We start from the raw sequence: 18,836 nt of genomic DNA, 5'->3' as shown, positions 1-18,836 counted from the left end.
ATTAACCCACTACACCATCAAATAAGGTTGGTCTCAATAAATAAATGACAATTAAAAAATTTATTTAATTTATAACAAAATCTAGAGAATTTTAATAATATATGATTATGTTCATTTATACAGAACATTATATAAATTATTTTAAAAAATATTTCTTTTTACGAAATGATATTTCAACGTTTTGGAATGATCTTCTTTTATGTTAGTTACACTAATAAATAATTATTTTTGATATTATTGATACTTATTATAATTTAAATATATAATGTTCTTTGTAATAAAAATATTATATTTTTTATTAGAGTCCATTTTTATTATTTGTCCCGAGCCTTTAAAATCTCGAGACCGGCCCTAGAAAAATAATAGTTGAAGTTTAATAGTTTAAAGTTAAGATTAATATTTTCTTTGAGATATTAAAAAAATAGTCTTAACTCTTGATTTTTTTTTTTAAAAAAAAAACTTAAAATTAATTACTAACAATATATTTGTCCAATAATCAGTTAATTACTATTTACTACAATAATTTTGTTTTTTTGACAAACTTTTTGCATTAAATCCATTTGAATGACTTTTGTCACGGTATCGTTCCTACTACGCAATATTCCAAACTTTGATTGAATTGAAAACCATTTTGCGACGAAACTTGATTTTCAGATCTTATATATCTAATTCTCAAGGTGACCCACCACACTGCAATCTACTACTGTTTAGATCTAATAACTGCATTTTTTATTTTATTTTCTCAGCATCAACATTCAACTAATTTTTTTGTGATTCATTTCATTTTTTTTTCCATTGGGTTTTGGTTTCTCTTTGAGAATATCAGATGGATGAACGGAGCCGTTACGTGAAGCTGACTAAAGATCAGACAACTCTTGAAGAAGATATCAAGCCTGGTGAACTTAATCAGCCAATTCAGGTTCCTCAGGTTTGTTGGGTTTTCATTCTTATTTCTAGAATGTTATGTATCTTGAATTACTCTAATGTATGATGCACCGACACAAATTAAGACACCGACACGGATACAGACACCAGACACAACACTGACTGACATCTAATTGATTATAATAATATTGAAAGTAATTCAATTACCCCCTGCCAGTGGATGGTGGGATACAGAGTTTCAAAAAAGAACTTTTGTAAAAAATAATGGTGGCACATTGTAATTTTGCGAAATCTAGTGTCAATTTTAATATGCACTATTATTCCCTAGAGTAAAGATTAGTCTCATAGATGATCAATGTTGAAGCTTGTGGGGATACTTGGGGTCTCAACGGAGAGGCAAAACCCTAAATATAGTGGTTATAGTAAAAGAGTGGGAACATGAAGTAACGAGCATAGTTTATTTATGCTTCGTTGTGCATTTAATTTGCCTATGTTTTTCGGTGTTTTGAATCACTCATTTAGGATTTTGTAGGGTAATAACATTATGTTTCAATGAATTCTACATGTCGGTTTTCATTGATTAGTATGATTTATATTGCTTGGTTTTATGGTTTGGATGTCAATGAATTTAGCTTCTAATGTTTGTATGTAGAATTGTTCTCTAAACATCTGTTGGTATGACACTGGAAGATGACAGAAATTGAAACCGAAATAGAGTTTCCAATATGGATCTTGATGATATTTATATGTTGTTTATTTAATGATCTCCGAAATACCAATGTCAATAATACCCCTTTTTGTCCGGGATAAAAACTGTTGTCCTTTTATGACATTGTGACAGAAAGCAAAATGCAAAGTGTGATCGTGCTTCTTTTGTGTGAGTTTTGATTTTAGTTCCTAGACGAGTAATGGTTTATTTTTTTTAATACTTTGCAGTTGGATGTTAAGAAGTGCATGGAATGTGGACAGCCATTACCCGAAAGCTATGCACCTCCTGCTGATGAGCCTTGGATGACTGGGATCTTTGGATGTGCTGAAGATAGGGATAGTTGTAAGTTCATGCATGACCAAGCTGTCAAACTTTACTAGAATCAGGGTGTAATATATTATCTATATTGGACTAGTCATTTGAGCCTTTGTACCAAAAGTGATCTAACTTTCTATGTTTCATTTGACCAGTAATCCTTATTATCAAAATATTTTCATTCTTTATATGTAAAATTACTGTTGCAAATAGCAGCGCTATTGCACTGTTGTGTAGTGGATTTTGATAATTGGGCATTACTATACCCTTCATAAAGGACTTATTTGTATTAGTAGTATTAGTTACCTTTCCATCTTAATTGCAGGTTTGACAGGACTGTTTTGTCCTTGTGTTTTATTTGGGCGCAACGTAGAAAGCTTGAATGAAGACACTCCTTGGACTGGACCATGCATTTGTCATGCCATTTTTATTGAGGGTGGCATTGCTCTGGCAACAGCGACTGCAGTTTTTAATGGTCTGATTGACCCAGGGACATCATTTCTCATTTTTGAGAGCTTATTTTTTACTTGGTGGATGTGTGGCATATACACTGGTCAGGTTCGCCAATCCTTACAGAAGAATTATCATTTAAAGGTACGTGTTGAATTTCGATTTTGCTTGCACTAGTAAAAACAATGTCCCTTCTGTAGGAGTTTGTTCTACTATTAAACCTTGTCTGTATATTGTAATACATGCGTATTTTGAACTTCTTTTGAATGTTAATAAAAATGTACTTGCCGGTCTAAAAACTTGTTAAAAAAGTTATTTAATGAATAGTATAGTTTTCTGGAATAAAACTGTTTTAGTGCTTTTATCAGAAGTTTAAGAAAAAGAAGCTTAGAAAAGATCTAAAAGACGGATAGCACTTGTTTTCAAAGCTTATAGATGATTACGATGTCCAATTTATAAAATCTTAAGCTGTTTGCTGCTGCTAAGAGCATGGTACAGTAACTTAAAATAGTAGCCATATTTGTGTGAAACACATTTTTATGTCAAAATGGGACTAGCACAATAATTAGATAAACAATGATACTTTTGTTTCGTTTGTAATGACTGATGTTACCTTTAAAATATTGGTAGTCTTTCTGGATTCAAGATTTGTGTTTTCATATTAATAGTACGTGCTGTATTATAATTGTGATGTGTCCCTGTGATTTTTAATTTGATATATCCTTGTTTTGAACGGTATTTGTGTCTTATGTCATATTTGTGCTTTTTAGGCTAAGAACCACAAACACCACCAACTAGTTTTTTTTTTTTTTGACTTATAGTTATTCTTTTAATATTTCTGACTATATATTACTTTCTTTAGCATCTCATTGTGCATGTTAGATGGCTGGCCTTTTAGAGATTCTCAGTGATATAGATAAGATGCTTAGGTCGTTTGAGCATCCGTAGAAAAGGCCTATAGAAGCACCAGTAAGGAGGCAAAACCATGTCTTTATACGCCTAAAATTATAGTAATGGAGTCTTCCATAAAATGCTTGATATGTTTGCCTAGGCACCGTGCTAAGAGGCTGACCCCATCTGGTGCCGTGCCTTGGTTCCCAAGGCACATCTTTTGGCGCCTTTTTTTTATAATACCTTTTGGCGCCTTTGTCTATACTCATTTGCTTTGCATCTCATAATTACTCTTATGTAGTGTCCTGGAAAGTTTCATCTTTTATTCATTCTTTAAAATATAATCCCCGGGAGAACATGGTTATATATTATTTGCTAGTGGTTATTTGCCCCATAAAGGAGGAGGATATATTTAGGTTCAAACACTTAAATATGAGGAAAAACCCTGCTTAATTCAAAGTGGTGACAGAAGGTTTAACGGTTTAACGACCGCTTCAGAGTTTCATGGAGGGTCAAATTATGTATATTCCAAGCGTTGTAACTTGTACTTGCAATGCTCAAGATTTTAAAAATTATTTCCTCCAGCTTTTATGGTTTACACGACATAAATCCTTGTCTTTCTTTATAATTGTCTTACTTAATCTTTTGATGATTCCAGAATTCGCCTGCTGATCCTTGTTGTGTCCACTGCTGCCTGCACTGGTGTGCCTTGTGTCAAGAGCACAGGGAAATGAAGGGACGGCTCTCAGAAAGTATTGCCTCAGAAATGACACTTGTAAATGCTCCTCCGGTTCAAGAAATGAAGTCTGCTGATGAAAAGAAAAGTCCTGAAGCCTCTTCATCTAATAGCAACGAGCATACTGATTTACAAATTCAGGCTCTATAAAGTACTGCCATTGTTCGTATTTAAACGAGCATGTATTTTGGAATTTTGCTTTATAGAGGATTGTTTTCTTGTACCTTTGGGCTGAGTTTGTTAATGGTAGAACCGATGAAGTTGGTTAATTTCCGTTATTAGTTTTATTTTTCCGCATTCTTAGGGATTTAGTTACCACATTCTTCTCGGGATTCAATTATTACCTAGTATATACAAGACTTTACCGACACAGCGACACATCATCGTACTGTCTTCCACTGTTATTCACCCTTTCCTATGTCGTCACTCTGTTTAATTTTTACTCAGAATATTCACCGACCCAATCTGAGGTACACCTTTGAGGTAAAAAAAAAATCACCTCTTGACAGAGATGCTGTAAAGTTAGAGAATAATTTCAAGTTGAGTGTAGTTATATAATAGCTATGAATTCTTCATGTAACAATTGTAGGGTATGCTCACAACATTTTGATTAATCACAAAATGGCAGCAGCAACATTACTATCTAACACATTTTCATCGATCATTACAAAAATTTGGTCCTTGAACACATGCAATGGGACTTCATTTCTATTTACATGATTGCCCTATTCTTGTTTGAATAAGATGCACTTGAACACTTTTTTCCTTTTCCTGCAATTAAGTACGTGGAAAATCATTATATATCTATTTAAAAAAACATAATTTAGCTCGATGCAAAAGGAGTTGTTTCGTTATTTTTAAAAATGTATCATTCATAGCTATCATTGTATCTTCTAACAATCACAAAAAGTCTCATATCTTCTTATTAATAAATTAAAACAAACACGATTTAAAAAATGAAATAGAAATTGTTTTCACAAAATGAACGTAATAATCTTAATATTTTCCGAGAAAGAAGTTGAAATAATAAAGCAAAACTCACCAGTAAAGTTGCAAAAATAGGAACAATGCCCAAAAGTTCATGTAAGCACTCTTCTTCTTGTCTTGATGTGGTGGTGAGTTCTGTAACTTGATAAAGAATTCTCTCAACCTGCTGGAATAACATGAATCAATACTTGTAATCAAAATTGCAATTTTTCTTTTAAATTGCAATAGTATTAAATAAACATTTATATTCCAATATTGGTAAGCTACAACCTCCTTTACTATGATTCAGATAATTTTATCTTGGCTATGACAAGCATTATTTTTCCCCACATTTTTTTTTTTATGAATTTATTACTTTGACATAGAGAAGAAAGAAAAACTACATTTTAATGGTAAAAAGAATAAACCAAAAATATAGAAAGGAGGAGAAAGAACCTGTGGTTGATATTTCATGATCAATGGCTCCAAATTCTCCATGACTTTAATTGCTGTATTCATGTTTTCAAAGATGGCCTCTGTATCTACCTGTAAAGATAATTTAATTAGAAGAAATTATAGATATGCTAGTCATCTAAATAGGTACTAGTCATCTAGGTGCCAGAATCTTGGAGAAACCATAATACTTTTTGGTAAATGGGATATCTTATGCGTGCAACTATAGAGATTAATTTTTTTAGTTTTGTGGGATTCAAATGGCTAGCAAATTCTCCCTAAGAGTTTTAACTTTGTTGTTTGTTCAAGTGATGGACCGAACTTAAGACCTTAGTTAAATTAGAAGAGATCCACGCTAACGTAACCCTAATAAATTTTAAAACATAAAGAAAATACTATTAAAATAAAATCTATTTTCTGTTGGGTTTCTAAAATAAAAAATAAAAAACTAATTTGTGGACTTAATTAACAATTAGTCCACTATCATATACACACCCATATAAAGTCTTCTTTTTTTTTTGGTAGACATATAAAGTCTTCTTTTATTATATGAATCATGCACATAAAAAAAAATTAACACACAAATATATAGACATTAATTTAAGTTGCATTACCTTGAGACCTTGAGTTAAGGGCAATATGGTGGACAATGCTAACAACTTTTTTGTTAATTTGTCTATTGATTCTTGATTTCTTCTCTCCAACTTTTTCCATTCAATTAGAAGGGAGAGTTGACCAAAAAGAATATGTTGAAGCTTGATCGTATGTTTGATCTTTTGAACTTCAATTCTCTTTTGTATTATGATCTTTCTTAGCATTAGGATTCCAATCCATACAGAAAACAAATTTATCTGAAATTTATGAAAACAGAAAAAAGAGAAGAGAAAATTAAACTCAAAGATAAATAAATTATAAAACAGATTGTTACATTTTAATTAAAATTATAGTTATAAATAAGAATTAGCAGAGCAAATAAATATTTTAAACTATAAAAATACTATATTATAACATACTATATTATAACATGATAACTAAATTTGTGAAAAAATGTATTACCTTCTATTCTACTTTTCTAGGAAAAAAATATATGTTGAGAATACGAATATTGAAATAACACAAAAAAATTAGTTAAAAACATATTAACAAATTGTCAACAAAAATAAAATTATCAACTAAGGGGGTGTAGCTCATATGGTAGAGCGCTCGCTTCGCATGCGAGAGGCACGGGGTTCGATTCCCCGCACCTCCAATGAATAATTTTAATATTATTATTAATAGTTTTTTTTTTTCACCACCAGTTGAATCTGGTTCGGGGGTCCGTTCTGGCATCAAGTGGTTCCAGCCCCCTCCCGATTGCAGTTGCGGGGATCGAACCGCGGTCCTCTTTACCAAGTTCAGCGCCAATCATCACTGAACCAACTAACGATTGATTCAAACCTAGTGGCTTTTCTACTAGCTAACAACTAATTAATTAATATTTATCATTTATAAAACCGTACCTCGGCTGCATTTTTTACCCTAGCTATAGAAATCCCAGCTCTAGCATTAATAAATTTCCATTGCAAAAGTCTGTTATGTAAAATCTTGAACTTATGGTATACTTCTTCTTGCTTGGATGACACTTTCCTTTGTTTGAAATAATTCAAGACTTTAGCGACACCATTACCAACTTTACCACCAACATTGCCATTGTTGTTTCCGTTTGCTTTAGTTAGTGACTCGGACCAAATTGGAGAGCCAATGGATTGCCTTCCCGGAGAAAGTGCCCACGCCGAAGGCAATGTAGTCCTCTTTGAAGCTCCATTACGATCCGGGCTAACCCCAAATTGTAACAACTTACTATTACTTTTCTTCCTATCAAGCAACTTTGTATTCCCTTCATTGTTTTCGGTTCGTATCTTCGATGTTGATTTTGAACGATGGTTATTGGTTAGTTTTTCACTAGAGTTGAACTTGCGTGAGGTTCTCTCTGGAGTTGTTATAGTCGCTAGACTTCCGTTGCTTTGCGAACAGACTAGGCGAGGTGATGGTGGCACAATTGTGAGTTGGCCGCGGCCGGAAGGAGAACGAGCATTTTTCTCCATGAATGATAATTGATAAATGTGTATGGTTTAGACTTTAGATAGGGACTAGGAGGAATACATATATACATAAAGAGAGGACTTATAGAGGTAAGGTTGTAAGCACGTTGCATATTATACTAAGGATTGGAATCATTGGCCCCACGCCATACATATACATGCAAAAAGTGTTAGCACGTATTTGCCAAAATTTCAACGAGACATGTCTTCTTATTTTATTTCCAATTCTGATGGGAAGTAAATAAAATCTGGTCTGCGTATACATAGATAATTTGAGTTCCAATTGTATGATTTTAATAAAAATTAAACTCGAATTATGATTTGTTCTAAAAAAATTCATTAATAATTTGAGTTCAATCATTTAAAAAATGGCAAATACTTATATATTAGTAGGTCTGCGTATACATAGATATTGAGTTTCATATGTACCAAAAAAAAAATATTGAGTTTTCATTATTGTTTACTATTGATTAATTTTCGTCAAAAAATTTCTTTGCCACATTGTGTTTTCCACTCTCAACATAATTGTTTTCCATACACACGAGTTAGAACAAACTTCGACTAAATCCTTATCGTCCGCTTGGATTAACCATTATTTTTTTAAGAAAAAAATTTGGTAGAAAGATTACATGTGCATACTTTTTTTTTGTTGAGTAGCCTTTCGTCATCTTTAAGTGAAGTATTTGAAGTTCGAATCTTAATTCCTGCATATATAATATGATGTTTCTATCAATTGAATAAGTTAATGGGACAGAGTCCGTACATACTTTTATATTATAGTTTATGGATTTTTTTTTTTTTTTTTGTATTTAGTTTATGGATTTGTCAACCATAAAAAATAAAATGCATGTGGCATGTTGCCGGTGGTTGATAGTATTCTTTGGAAAAAAATTGGCAAATTAACGGTTGAATTACTAAATTACTCCCTCCACTTATTAAAATTAAAATTAAGTCTTAATTAATTAATACATAGTACATAATTTTAGTTTAATATTTTAGTCTAAATTACTCCCTCTGACAAGATTATGCGGTTCAGTGGGCCGGAAACTGAATTGTGAAAAAATAAAAATAGTTTTTGTGAATTTAATATTCAGTTGCTCAACAAGTTCCGAACCAAAAACAGGACGTTAACGCGCCAAACAAGCCAAAGGCAGGGTCTTTTGCTTTGTGCTCATGCATTGCTGAATGAACTGAAAATCAGCTTAGACACTTAAGCGCTTTTCCAATTAATCTCATGCCAACAACACTTCCAAGACTCAAATGCATTCCACTCTTAAATTCTTTTCCCAAACAAACCCCAACAAACATAAAACAAATCCATGCCCAACTAATCATCAACAACCTCAATTCCCCCAAATTCTTCGCCAAATTAATCAACCTTTATTCTTCAACTTCACCAAACCCTAAAATTCTAAATTCAATTTTCCACTACTTTCACACACCCCATTTACTCCTCTTCAACACTCTGATCAAATGCACCCCCCTTAACAACTCAATTCAAATTTTCCAAACCCACTTCTCAAAACAACTTATTCATTTTGATCACCACACTTTCAACTTCATCCTTGGAGCTTGTGCTCGTTCCCCTTCATATCTAACATTAAAATTAGGAACACAATTACACTCTTTAATTATAAAACAAGGATTTTTTTGTTCCAATGTTTTAGTTCCAACTACTTTAATTCATTTTTATGCTAACAATAGAGATATTAGATATGCACGTAAAGTGTTTGATGAAATGCCTGAGAGAAATGTTGTTACGTGGAATGCGATGATAACCGGTTATTGTTCGTTAAAAGATGGAAATGGCAAAAATGCTGTGAATGGATTGTGTTTGTTTAAGGAAATGTTGATGGTTGGTGGGAGTGAAGTTAGACCGAATGATACTACTTTGGTTTGTTTGCTTTCTGCAGCTTCTCAATTGGGAATGATGGAAATTGGTGTTTGCTTACACGGGTTTGCGGTGAAGATGTTGTGTAAAGTTGAAGATGATGTGTTTATAGGGACGGGGCTTGTTGATATGTACTCGAAATGCGGGTGTCTTGAAAGTGCTTTGTATGTTTTTTGGCGGATGAAATTTAGGAATGTTTTGACTTGGACTGCGATGACTACCGGATTAGCTATTCATGGGAGAGGGGAAGAGGCTTTGGAGATTTTGTATAAGATGGAGAGTGATGGTGTGAGACCGAACGAAACGACTTTTACGAGCTTGTTGTCGGCATGTTGTCACGCAGGGCTTGTTGAAGAAGGGCTTCAATTGTTTCATGATATGGAACAGAAATTTGGTGTGGTGCCTCGGATACAACATTATGGTTGTGTTGTTGATCTTCTTGGAAAAAATGGAAATTTGAACGAGGCTTATGATTTTATCCTGGCGATGCCCATTAGTCCTGATGCCGTGATTTGGAGGAGTTTGCTCAGTGCTTGTAAGATTCATGGAGATGTTGTGATGGGAGAGAAAGTGGGGAGGTTTCTTCTACAGTTTAAAGAGCACAGTTATGCAGAGTTGGCTCATAAGAGTGAAGACTATGTTGCTTTGTCAAATGTCTATGCTTCAGTTGAAAGGTGGAATGATGTTGAAACTGTTAGGAAGAAAATGAAAGCTAAGGGTATTTTTAATCAATCAGGTCTTAGCTCAGTTCAAACTTTGAGCAATGATACATTGTGTAATTAACAATTTATATTGGATTGTTACATGTATGAGAACTTCCGAGCTTGTTGGATTTGACTCTATTGAACAGATCTACCACATAGAGTTTCTATGCAATTTGGAATGGATCAAGATGTTCCAAGTTATGTGCCGAGGTTCAATAAGACTAAATCCATTGCTTGGGAAAACTATTGCAGGCCCATATCTGATAAAAAATTGTATTTTCTATCGAGATTGTTTGAGGCAGATGTTACCGCACGTTATGCAAAGTGGTGGAAGGAATCGGTATTGGATCGCAACAATTTTGTTAAGAAAATTGTGCGGACAAAGAGAGAAGTAAGTTCAAAGAAACATAGACCCTGTGCAGGAAAATCAAACAAAAGTGGAAATCATGTTAGTGGTTCCAAAAGTAAAACTTGGAAGGTTGATGATTTGCATGCTGATGTTCCTAATGAAAATTCTGTTCGTAATTGTTTGATAGCTGATGAAAATATTGATGTAAATGGCAGCAAAGTAGCAAGAGTGAAGTATCTGAGACTCAAGGCGAAAACAGAAGGTATGCTTTAAGAAGCAAAGTCTCTTTGTCCAGCAAAGGATCTGTTGTGCAGCACGATCTCCAGTTTCCCTCTGATAATGCTGCTCATGCAAAAGCTAAAATACCAGTTGAAGAAACGGATGATGATGTTTGGGTTTTCTTGAAAGATAAATACTTGAAGAATCAAGAGGAACTCACACTTCTGGCAAAACAACAGGATGAGATCTTACGGTTAATGGCTTTGAGGGAGAAGAGTCGAGCAGCTCCTTACTAGTGTTCTAAGTAATCAACAACCACCACCACCATCATCTTTTTAAAACTATATTTAGTTTATAAACTCTCTGTATCAAACTCATGACCATGATAGTCTACCCTCTATTCTGTTGATAAGAATCAAAAGAGAAAGTAAGACTAGTTTAAATGTGTTATGATATATGTTTTTATTATCTGCTATGCATGAGTTATTTATCTTTTTTGTAGTATACTATTGGCATGACTAGCATATATTTCTCCATGCTTTTACACACATATATAGAATAAGTTTGGCGAGAACTGAGAACACTTGGTAAATGCGATAAAGAATATGAGGAAGTGCAGGAAAGAAAAAAATCATGTAGTTATTTAGGGGGGAAAAAATCAGAATACAACTCCAATATATTGTCTATTTAAGATGAAGGGATGAAACCTCAAGAAATTGATTGCTAACTCACTATGTATATATATTGTTCCGTAATAGTGCCTTTTTTTTGTTCTTGAACAACCTGTGTTATATAATAGCTTTCATTGGTAGCAATACATTAGAAGTAGGTAAATAAATGTGAAGGGTCTAAAGTTGATGCAATATTGAAATCAAATGAATATATATTGATTTTTGTTGTATGAAGAGTATAATCACTATCTGTGAAAAATCAGCAAAACAGAACAATTTGAAAGGTCCTGGTTTTTGATAAGTAAATTCTGCATAATCTGAAATATTTTGCTAATAATACAATTAAATGCCTTTCATAATACACCTTAACACGATCTACTCAACATAAGCAAATCCGAATAATGCCTTAGACCAGTAGCACCCAGCTACTTTTTTCTGCTTTTACTTAATTTATTGTGTTATACAAAATTATTGAGTTGGCTTCTAATTTTTATGAATCTATATATAGTCCATATATTTAGTTAAGTGGTTATCACTAATTTGACTTGCATAGGTTATAAATAACTTTCTGTTTAAAGTTCACTGGTTCAATTAAACTTTCAGCTGTCTTTGATTATCTTAAACTCCTAGACTCATTTAATTGAACAGCCATAATCTTAAAGTTCACTTGCTGTGTGGTGAAATAGTTTCAGGTCACCAATGAAACGAGGAATTAGAATTATACAGAGAGACACACATATAAAAGAGGTTAAACTCATTTTTTCAAATATGTTCTGTGTTAAGGACAAAACTAATGTCCCTTAACATAGAAGTTGTGCTTGTCCTCATGGTTGAGAAAATTACTACATTCAGCAAAAAGGAAAATTACTACAAATGGTGCTTGTGTTATAAGCTTATTTTAGTGCTACACTGCCACTTTACCTGCAAAATTTGTTACAGTAACAATACAATTCAATGGTCAAAAAGGACCACCATCACAGTACTTGGGGGGGAGTTGGAGTAGATTCTCTCCGAATAATGCCACAATACAAAACTCATGCTTCATTCCATATTATGCAGCCTTCTTTATTCTTAAAATCACAAGATAATGTTTTGGTCCATTTATTTTAACTCATTCTACAAAGGACAATTTTGGTTTTCAAACTGCCATGTACTATACCTGCCTTACATTACAATGGTCAAAAACACACAATGTTAACTTTCAGTACCATCAACCATTTTTTGAAAAGCAAAAACATAAATGGTTCCTTCTTGTTAGTTTCAATCTACAATTTCATCTATCACATTCTCATTAAAAACTAAACATTTTTTATGAATACTCTCATACCAATGGATCATCAACAACCATTGGAAGAAGATACCATCATGGAAATCAAGGAAACTGAAATGCTTTCACCTGCTGGTGGTGACAGTAAAACAACATTCAGAACTGCCCATTTTCTCAAACCTATTGCAAACTCCATTCATGAAATTACCTACAATCACTTTAACCTTAACCCATCATCACCTTCTTCTGGTTTTGAACCAAAGGAAGGGTCTTTCAAAATCCGTTTCAATGGGTGGCTTTACCCATACACCACCAAATGGGTTAGGTGGGTTGATCAACTTAAGCCCAAGTATGAACCAGTGTGGAAGAAAGCTGGAATCTTTGAACCTATAATGAGTACTAAGAGCCACATAATGAAAAATCAAGACTTGGTTTATGGGGTTGTTGAGAAATGGTGTTCTGAGACCAATACATTTGTGTTTCCATTTGCTGAAGCAACAATCACTTTAGAGGATGTTATGGTTTTGGGGGGTTACTCTCTCTATGGTTATCCTGTTTTCACATCACTTGAAGATCAGGAAATGAGAGATGTGGAGCAGAAGCTCATCATTGCAAGACAGCAGAAGGCTATAGACAGTCGGACACCTTCGACATCAATGTGGATGGATATTTTCATTAATAAAGGGAGTGAAATTGAGCATGAAGCATTTCTTGCTACTTGGTTGTCAATATTTGTTTTTCCTCATAAATACTGTGTGGTGAAAAGTTGTTTGTTTCCTATTGCTATTCTTCTTGCTAGAGGGAATCCTATTGCTTTGGCACCTGCTGTTTTGGCTAGCTTATATAATGATTTGAGTTTGTTCAAGAAACAAATTGTTGATTTGAAAAAATGTTCTGATAAATCTCCCTTAGTGTTGGATGTTAATCTACAATCACCCTTTTACTTGGTTCAAGTTTGGGTTTGGGAGAGGTTCAAAAATTTGCAACCACAGCCAAACTTGATCAACAATGGAGACCATGTATTGTTGAGGTGGCATAAGGTTAAGCCCTTGAATATTAAAAATGTAAGTTTGGAATTAGATTCAGCTATCGATGATTTTTTTTGGCGTCCTTATGTTCGATATGCTGATAAGTGTAGAGTGTTTTATCCTAATGATGAAATTTTGATACCACATAAGGAAGATTTGATGGACAAGCAAATGCACTCATTTGTTATATGCTTGAGAGTTTCTGAGCTAGTTGGATTTGAATCTATAGAGCAATATCTGCCACATAGAGTTGCTATGCAATTTGGATTGGATCAAGATGTTCCTGGTTATGTGTCTAGATTCAATGCGACTAATGCCATTGCTTGGAAATATTACAGCAGACCCTTCTCTGATTCTGATAAAAGCTTATATTTTCCATCTAGATTTTTCGAGGCTGATGTTACCTCGCGTTATGCAAATTGGTGGAAGAAATCAGTCTCACGTCCTCAGGGTTTCATTAAGAATGTTGTTCCACAGAAGAGAAGTGGACCAAGTCCATCAGAATGTAGACCTCATTCTAAGGTTCCACTTGAGTTTCCTCTTCCTAAACTTGTTAGTTGCACTGTTACTATTGGAAAATCTTGCAGTGATGATTCAAAAACTAGCAAGGGAGATAATATTGTTAGTGATGATGTTCCTTCTAATTTTTTTCCTAAACATCTGAAAACTACACCCCCTGAAAGTTCTGTTCAAGATGGTTTGAAAGCTGGTGATAATATTGATGCTGGCGCTCCTTCAAGTGTACCACCGAAACAAAACATTCTGACTCCTTTGATGACTTCTGAAAATTGTAAGCATGAGTTGGAAGATGTTGAGTTTAAAGAAGGAAATGAGAGCAAAGAAGCAAGACTGTCAAATGACAGAAGCTGCGAATCCGGGACTCAAGAAGAGAGCTATAGCGATTTATGTGAAGCAATCGCAGCAGAACTTGAAGAAAGAGTTAGCCGACTCGAGAGACTGCATAGAGAACTAAAGATGGCAAGGTTGGGCCTCATTTGAAAACATTATTAGCTCATCAAAATAGAAACCTTACTGCTTGAGTTTGGATATGAAAGTTATTTTATAATAAATTTGGATATCTGAATTTATATCAAATAAATTAAAATTATGTGCTGAATTATATTGTTCCAGTTGGGACTTGGGAAAGCTAACACATTATCATTTTCATTTTTATTTTCAATTGTAAACTCTAGTATTGCCATTGAAAGTGATTTTACATTCATATCAATTACTGATAAAACTGTATGAAGTTTTATTGGTTTTTTCAAACCTCATTGCAATTTTTTTTGTAACAAGATATTTGTGTTTAATTGTTATCATCATGACAAATTATATAATTCACAATGTTGAATCTTTGCTGTGTCCTTTTGTTGCTTGACAGAATGAAGTGAAGGTAATGAAATGGGGGGTATTTGGCATCAAAACATGTAAGATGAATTTTTCTGTTTGGATTAAAGTTTTTTATTATGGTTTTGATTAACATCGTAACTAAGTGCTGTGTTACCTTGCAGGTTGTTGCTGTGAAACCACTTGATAGAAATGGATTGCAAGAGAACATGGAATTTCTTGCAGAGATTGGTTTTTGAGTCTTTTGCATCATCTTAACCTTGTCAATTTAGTAGAATTATAGATAGCAAGGTTTGGCCACACTTGAACTTTTATTTCATTATACAGAAACATAGTTATGAACTTGTGAACTTTCATTCTTGACATACAAGGTAACTCCCAAAGCATTGCCATTGCCATGTTATCTATAGTATTTACTAGTTCCATGATTTATTGTGTTCGTTTTATACGTGCTGATTAGACAAATGGAAAACAAGGTTTGTTTTACAAAGTTCTACTTTTGAAACAATTTCAACGACTTTTTTTGTATCGAAATTTTCCAGCTATAACGATTGAGATTTATCCTAGAGAAAATTATGGAAACAGCTGCTACCATCATTGTGGCTGCATTTCATCTGATATGAAGAGTTGAAACTATCATGGTAACATAACATCATCCATTTCAGAAGGGCTTATAGTTAGTTTGTTTTCAAGGGCTTAGTTACCATACATATATTTGTAGAACCAAATTTTTATGTACCTACAACAATTTTTTTATCTAATTATATTTGCATCTATAGAGCAATATTTACCACATAGAGTTGCTATGGAAATGAGAGCAATGAAGAAGGAGGCACCACCCTAACGGTCCTTGTCAATTTAGTAGCATTAAAGATGACAAGGTTTGGTCACATTTTAAAATAAAATACAAATTTACAAAACTAACCTTATCGTTTGCGTTGGTTTGTATGGATATAATTGGCTTTTACGTAAATATATAGTGGGAGTAGAGTTGCTAACTTACTCCCACATGTTTTTAGTTGGGAGTAAGTTCGCAGCTCTATATATATATATATATATAAATAAAATAAATATTCTAAATTATAAAAATAGTAAATATTTTTTAACAAAAGAAAAATAGTAAATCTTTTTCAAAAAGGAAAAATTATATATAGCAAATGTTAATATTGAGAAATAAATTTGAATTTTTCTTATTACATTGACACTGTATTCGTATTCTTATCCACAAAAAAAAAATAACACTGTATATAGTCAAATACTATATATGGTCAAATACTATACATGGCCAAATACTATATATAATCAAATACTATATATGGTCAAATATTATATAATTAAATATTTAACTTTTTTCTATTTTTAAATTTTAATTTTAATATTTTTCAAATATTTGTCCTTTCCATTTTTTTAATATTTTTTCATCCTATCCATTTTCTTGTTCGTACTACGAATTTATCTAAATACTTTTGTCCGCTAATTCGGTAGCGGATACCTCCAAAGACACCTACTAATTTTTTTTATAACATCCGCTACTTAAGTAGCGGGCGACATTTGCAAAATTTCTTAAAAAATTTTCATTTTTATAACGTCCATCACTTAAGTGGTGGAAGAGAAAAATAGAAACGCATAGGACGCACGAGAAATGGGTGTATAGAGCGACAAAAGAAAATCTGTTACCGGTTGTGTCATTGTTAGTTTTTGGGTTGGGTGAGACAAATTTAAAAAGTTTGGTTTATTTTCCGGCACAATGGTGTATTTTAGGTTTGATATGATTTTATCATTTAGTTGTTATTTTTTCTTTGGTTGTTCTTTTTTGTTGGTTATGATATTAGCTATTTTATTTTTAGGGTTAATTTTATAACAAGTTTTAAGCTTAGTAAACTTTAACTTGAAGATATTTTGAGTTTATGTTATTGTTTTTTGTCATTTTTATTTGATAAAGTCTCGATTTTCATGTTGATGAATCGCGAGTTTGAGGGAAAAGTGTTAGATAATGGAGTTTATATGTTATTGAGTTTTTTTTTATGTTAGTTGACCAAAAAAAAGTGTTGTGTTAATGCCTTAGTAAAATATTTTTCTACTACGTATAATATATTCTAAAATATATCAATAATAAATAAATTTAATTTATATGCACCGTCGGTGTAAAGTTATTTTGCACATGCGTTCAATAATATACCGACACATCATGTATGGTAATTAAAAACACATGATATGTCACATTCATTAAATGATGTGGCAACATGTTATTGGATGCATGTGTAAAAAAAAATTACACCGACGGTGCATAACAATTAAACTCATAATAAATATCTATCGTAAAATATGATTGAGTGATGATAATGTAAAATTCTTCACAATATTATTGAATCAAAATGAATTGCTCGGAGTGGTAAAATTATTTAGCTCTTTAATCAAGTGGTCATGAGTTTTATCTTCGACTCTATGGAAAAAATCGATTTGGAGAGGAGAATTCACATTGTGTGTCAACAAGTTTCTCGATTACTCATCGTTAAACGGCGGTGAAAACTTCGTACTATATGATAAACAAAAAAAGTATGTAAAACATAAGATACATTGTACGATGTCAAGTTAAAACACTATATAAATGCATAATCTAATTTAAAATTTAATAAAAATATTCCCCATATAAAAATACCGTACGTCAATTGGTAAATGTTAAATTATGTGTTCGTGAAGGAAACAATCAAATGTTAAAGTAATAATGCGATACCAATTTTGATTTTTTTTTTTTTTTGTAAAAATTGATTTTTTTTTCCGTATTGGTCAAAGAAGGCACATCGCCTATCTAACGGCCTACATTCAGCTGCATCGACAAGCAAGTGAGATGCAAAGGAAGCATTTTGTCCTTTTAAAGGTCCAAAATCTTACTAGCACTTCACAAACAAAAGAAAAAACAAAGGGGTAGGAAGTTAGGGTTTTTTTCTCCAACTATGGAGAACAAGGGCAGAGTATGCCCCATTTGTGACAAGTTATTTTCTAATGGGAAAGCTTTGGGAGGGCATATGAAAGCACACTTAGCCAAATTACCTCTCCCTCCAAAGCCCTCAATGGAGTCAACCAAACATTCAACTCACTTTAATGCAAGAAGTGACCCTATACCCAATCTTCGATCTTTGAAAAGGAACTTTTGTTACGCCCTAGCAAACTCTGGTGGGAATAGTACGTTTGAGTTTTATCCAAAAATCCCAACTGGAAAAAGATCGAAACGCCAACGAAAACAATTTATTGTGGCTGAGGAAAAAGAAGATATTACACAATCTAACGAGGCTAAAGAAAATGCTGAGAATACACAATGTAAAATTGTGTATAATAACACCGATTTAGAACTTGCTGAAACAATAGTATTTATGAACAGGAAAGAATGGCAACAAATTAATGAGAAATACCTCGGTGAAGAAGTTGGTCGAAGTGGAAATGAAGATGTTGAATTGGATCAAGTGCGTGAGGAACACATGAAGGTATACTTCTCTGGTTGTTTCTAACTCATAGAAATGTGATTTTAAATTGCGGTTGCAGTCGTTGGTTTATGTTTTAATGTTATTGTATTTCCTTTCTTTTGAATAATGTTAGACATTTGGATTTACTTCATTTTGGTTATCATGTAGTAAGAGTTTTTGTTTGTAATTCTTACATACTTTACATGTTACTTCTTGTTGTTGGCTACAAGAGAATATTAATAATTCTGTTGATTTTGATTCTCGATTTAAATTTGCTGCAATAAAATTAAGAACATACAAATTATAATTAAACTTCGTCATTAATTTGATATTTGGACGGTTCAAATACCGTCAATGAATTAATATTAACAATTTTACTATTAATTTAAAATTGGACGATGGAGTTCTATAAA

General features: G+C 32.8%; 5 protein-coding genes and 1 non-coding gene across 6 annotated transcripts; 5 read left to right on the top strand and 1 right to left on the bottom strand.

Annotated features, from left to right (window-relative positions):
- Positions 1-538: 538 nt before the first annotated feature.
- Positions 539-4,255, top strand: LOC123918981 (cell number regulator 6-like). Its single transcript, XM_045971194.1, has 5 exons — positions 539-677; positions 827-928; positions 1,822-1,936; positions 2,235-2,503; positions 3,909-4,255. The coding sequence occupies exons 2-5, from the start codon at positions 827-829 to the stop codon at positions 4,134-4,136; spliced, it is 714 nt and encodes a 237-aa protein (XP_045827150.1). The 5' UTR covers positions 539-677; the 3' UTR covers positions 4,137-4,255.
- A 176-nt stretch (positions 4,256-4,431) lies between these two features.
- On the bottom strand, positions 4,432-7,498 carry LOC123918980 (QWRF motif-containing protein 7). The gene is made up of 5 exons (XM_045971193.1): positions 6,905-7,498; positions 6,020-6,256; positions 5,409-5,498; positions 5,029-5,136; positions 4,432-4,757 (listed from the first exon to the last, which is right to left on the bottom strand). The coding sequence occupies exons 1-5, from the start codon at positions 7,487-7,489 to the stop codon at positions 4,695-4,697; spliced, it is 1,083 nt and encodes a 360-aa protein (XP_045827149.1). The 5' UTR covers positions 7,490-7,498; the 3' UTR covers positions 4,432-4,694.
- On the top strand, positions 6,582-6,654 carry TRNAA-CGC. Its single transcript has one exon. It is a non-coding gene; the product is annotated as a tRNA-Ala (tRNA).
- A 1,140-nt stretch (positions 7,499-8,638) lies between the features above and the next one.
- Positions 8,639-11,153, top strand: LOC123918732 (pentatricopeptide repeat-containing protein At3g18970). The gene has a single exon (XM_045970869.1). It carries the CDS (start codon positions 8,721-8,723, stop codon positions 10,158-10,160), a length of 1,440 nt encoding a protein of 479 aa, XP_045826825.1. The 5' UTR covers positions 8,639-8,720; the 3' UTR covers positions 10,161-11,153.
- Positions 11,154-12,649: 1,496 nt separating this feature from the next.
- Positions 12,650-14,614, top strand: LOC123915413. The gene has a single exon (XM_045966527.1). It carries the CDS (start codon positions 12,650-12,652, stop codon positions 14,612-14,614), a length of 1,965 nt encoding a protein of 654 aa, XP_045822483.1.
- Positions 14,615-17,916: 3,302 nt separating this feature from the next.
- On the top strand, positions 17,917-18,468 carry LOC123915412 (zinc finger protein ZAT9-like). Its single transcript, XM_045966526.1, has one exon. It carries the CDS (start codon positions 17,917-17,919, stop codon positions 18,466-18,468), a length of 552 nt encoding a protein of 183 aa, XP_045822482.1.
- Positions 18,469-18,836: the final 368 nt, after the last annotated feature.

This window comes from Trifolium pratense, linkage group LG3, assembly GCF_020283565.1.
Source record: "Trifolium pratense cultivar HEN17-A07 linkage group LG3, ARS_RC_1.1, whole genome shotgun sequence".
Taxonomy (NCBI): domain Eukaryota; kingdom Viridiplantae; phylum Streptophyta; class Magnoliopsida; order Fabales; family Fabaceae; genus Trifolium; species Trifolium pratense.
Note: the sequence above shows the minus strand (reverse complement) of the source record. Positions and strands in the feature narration are given on the sequence as shown.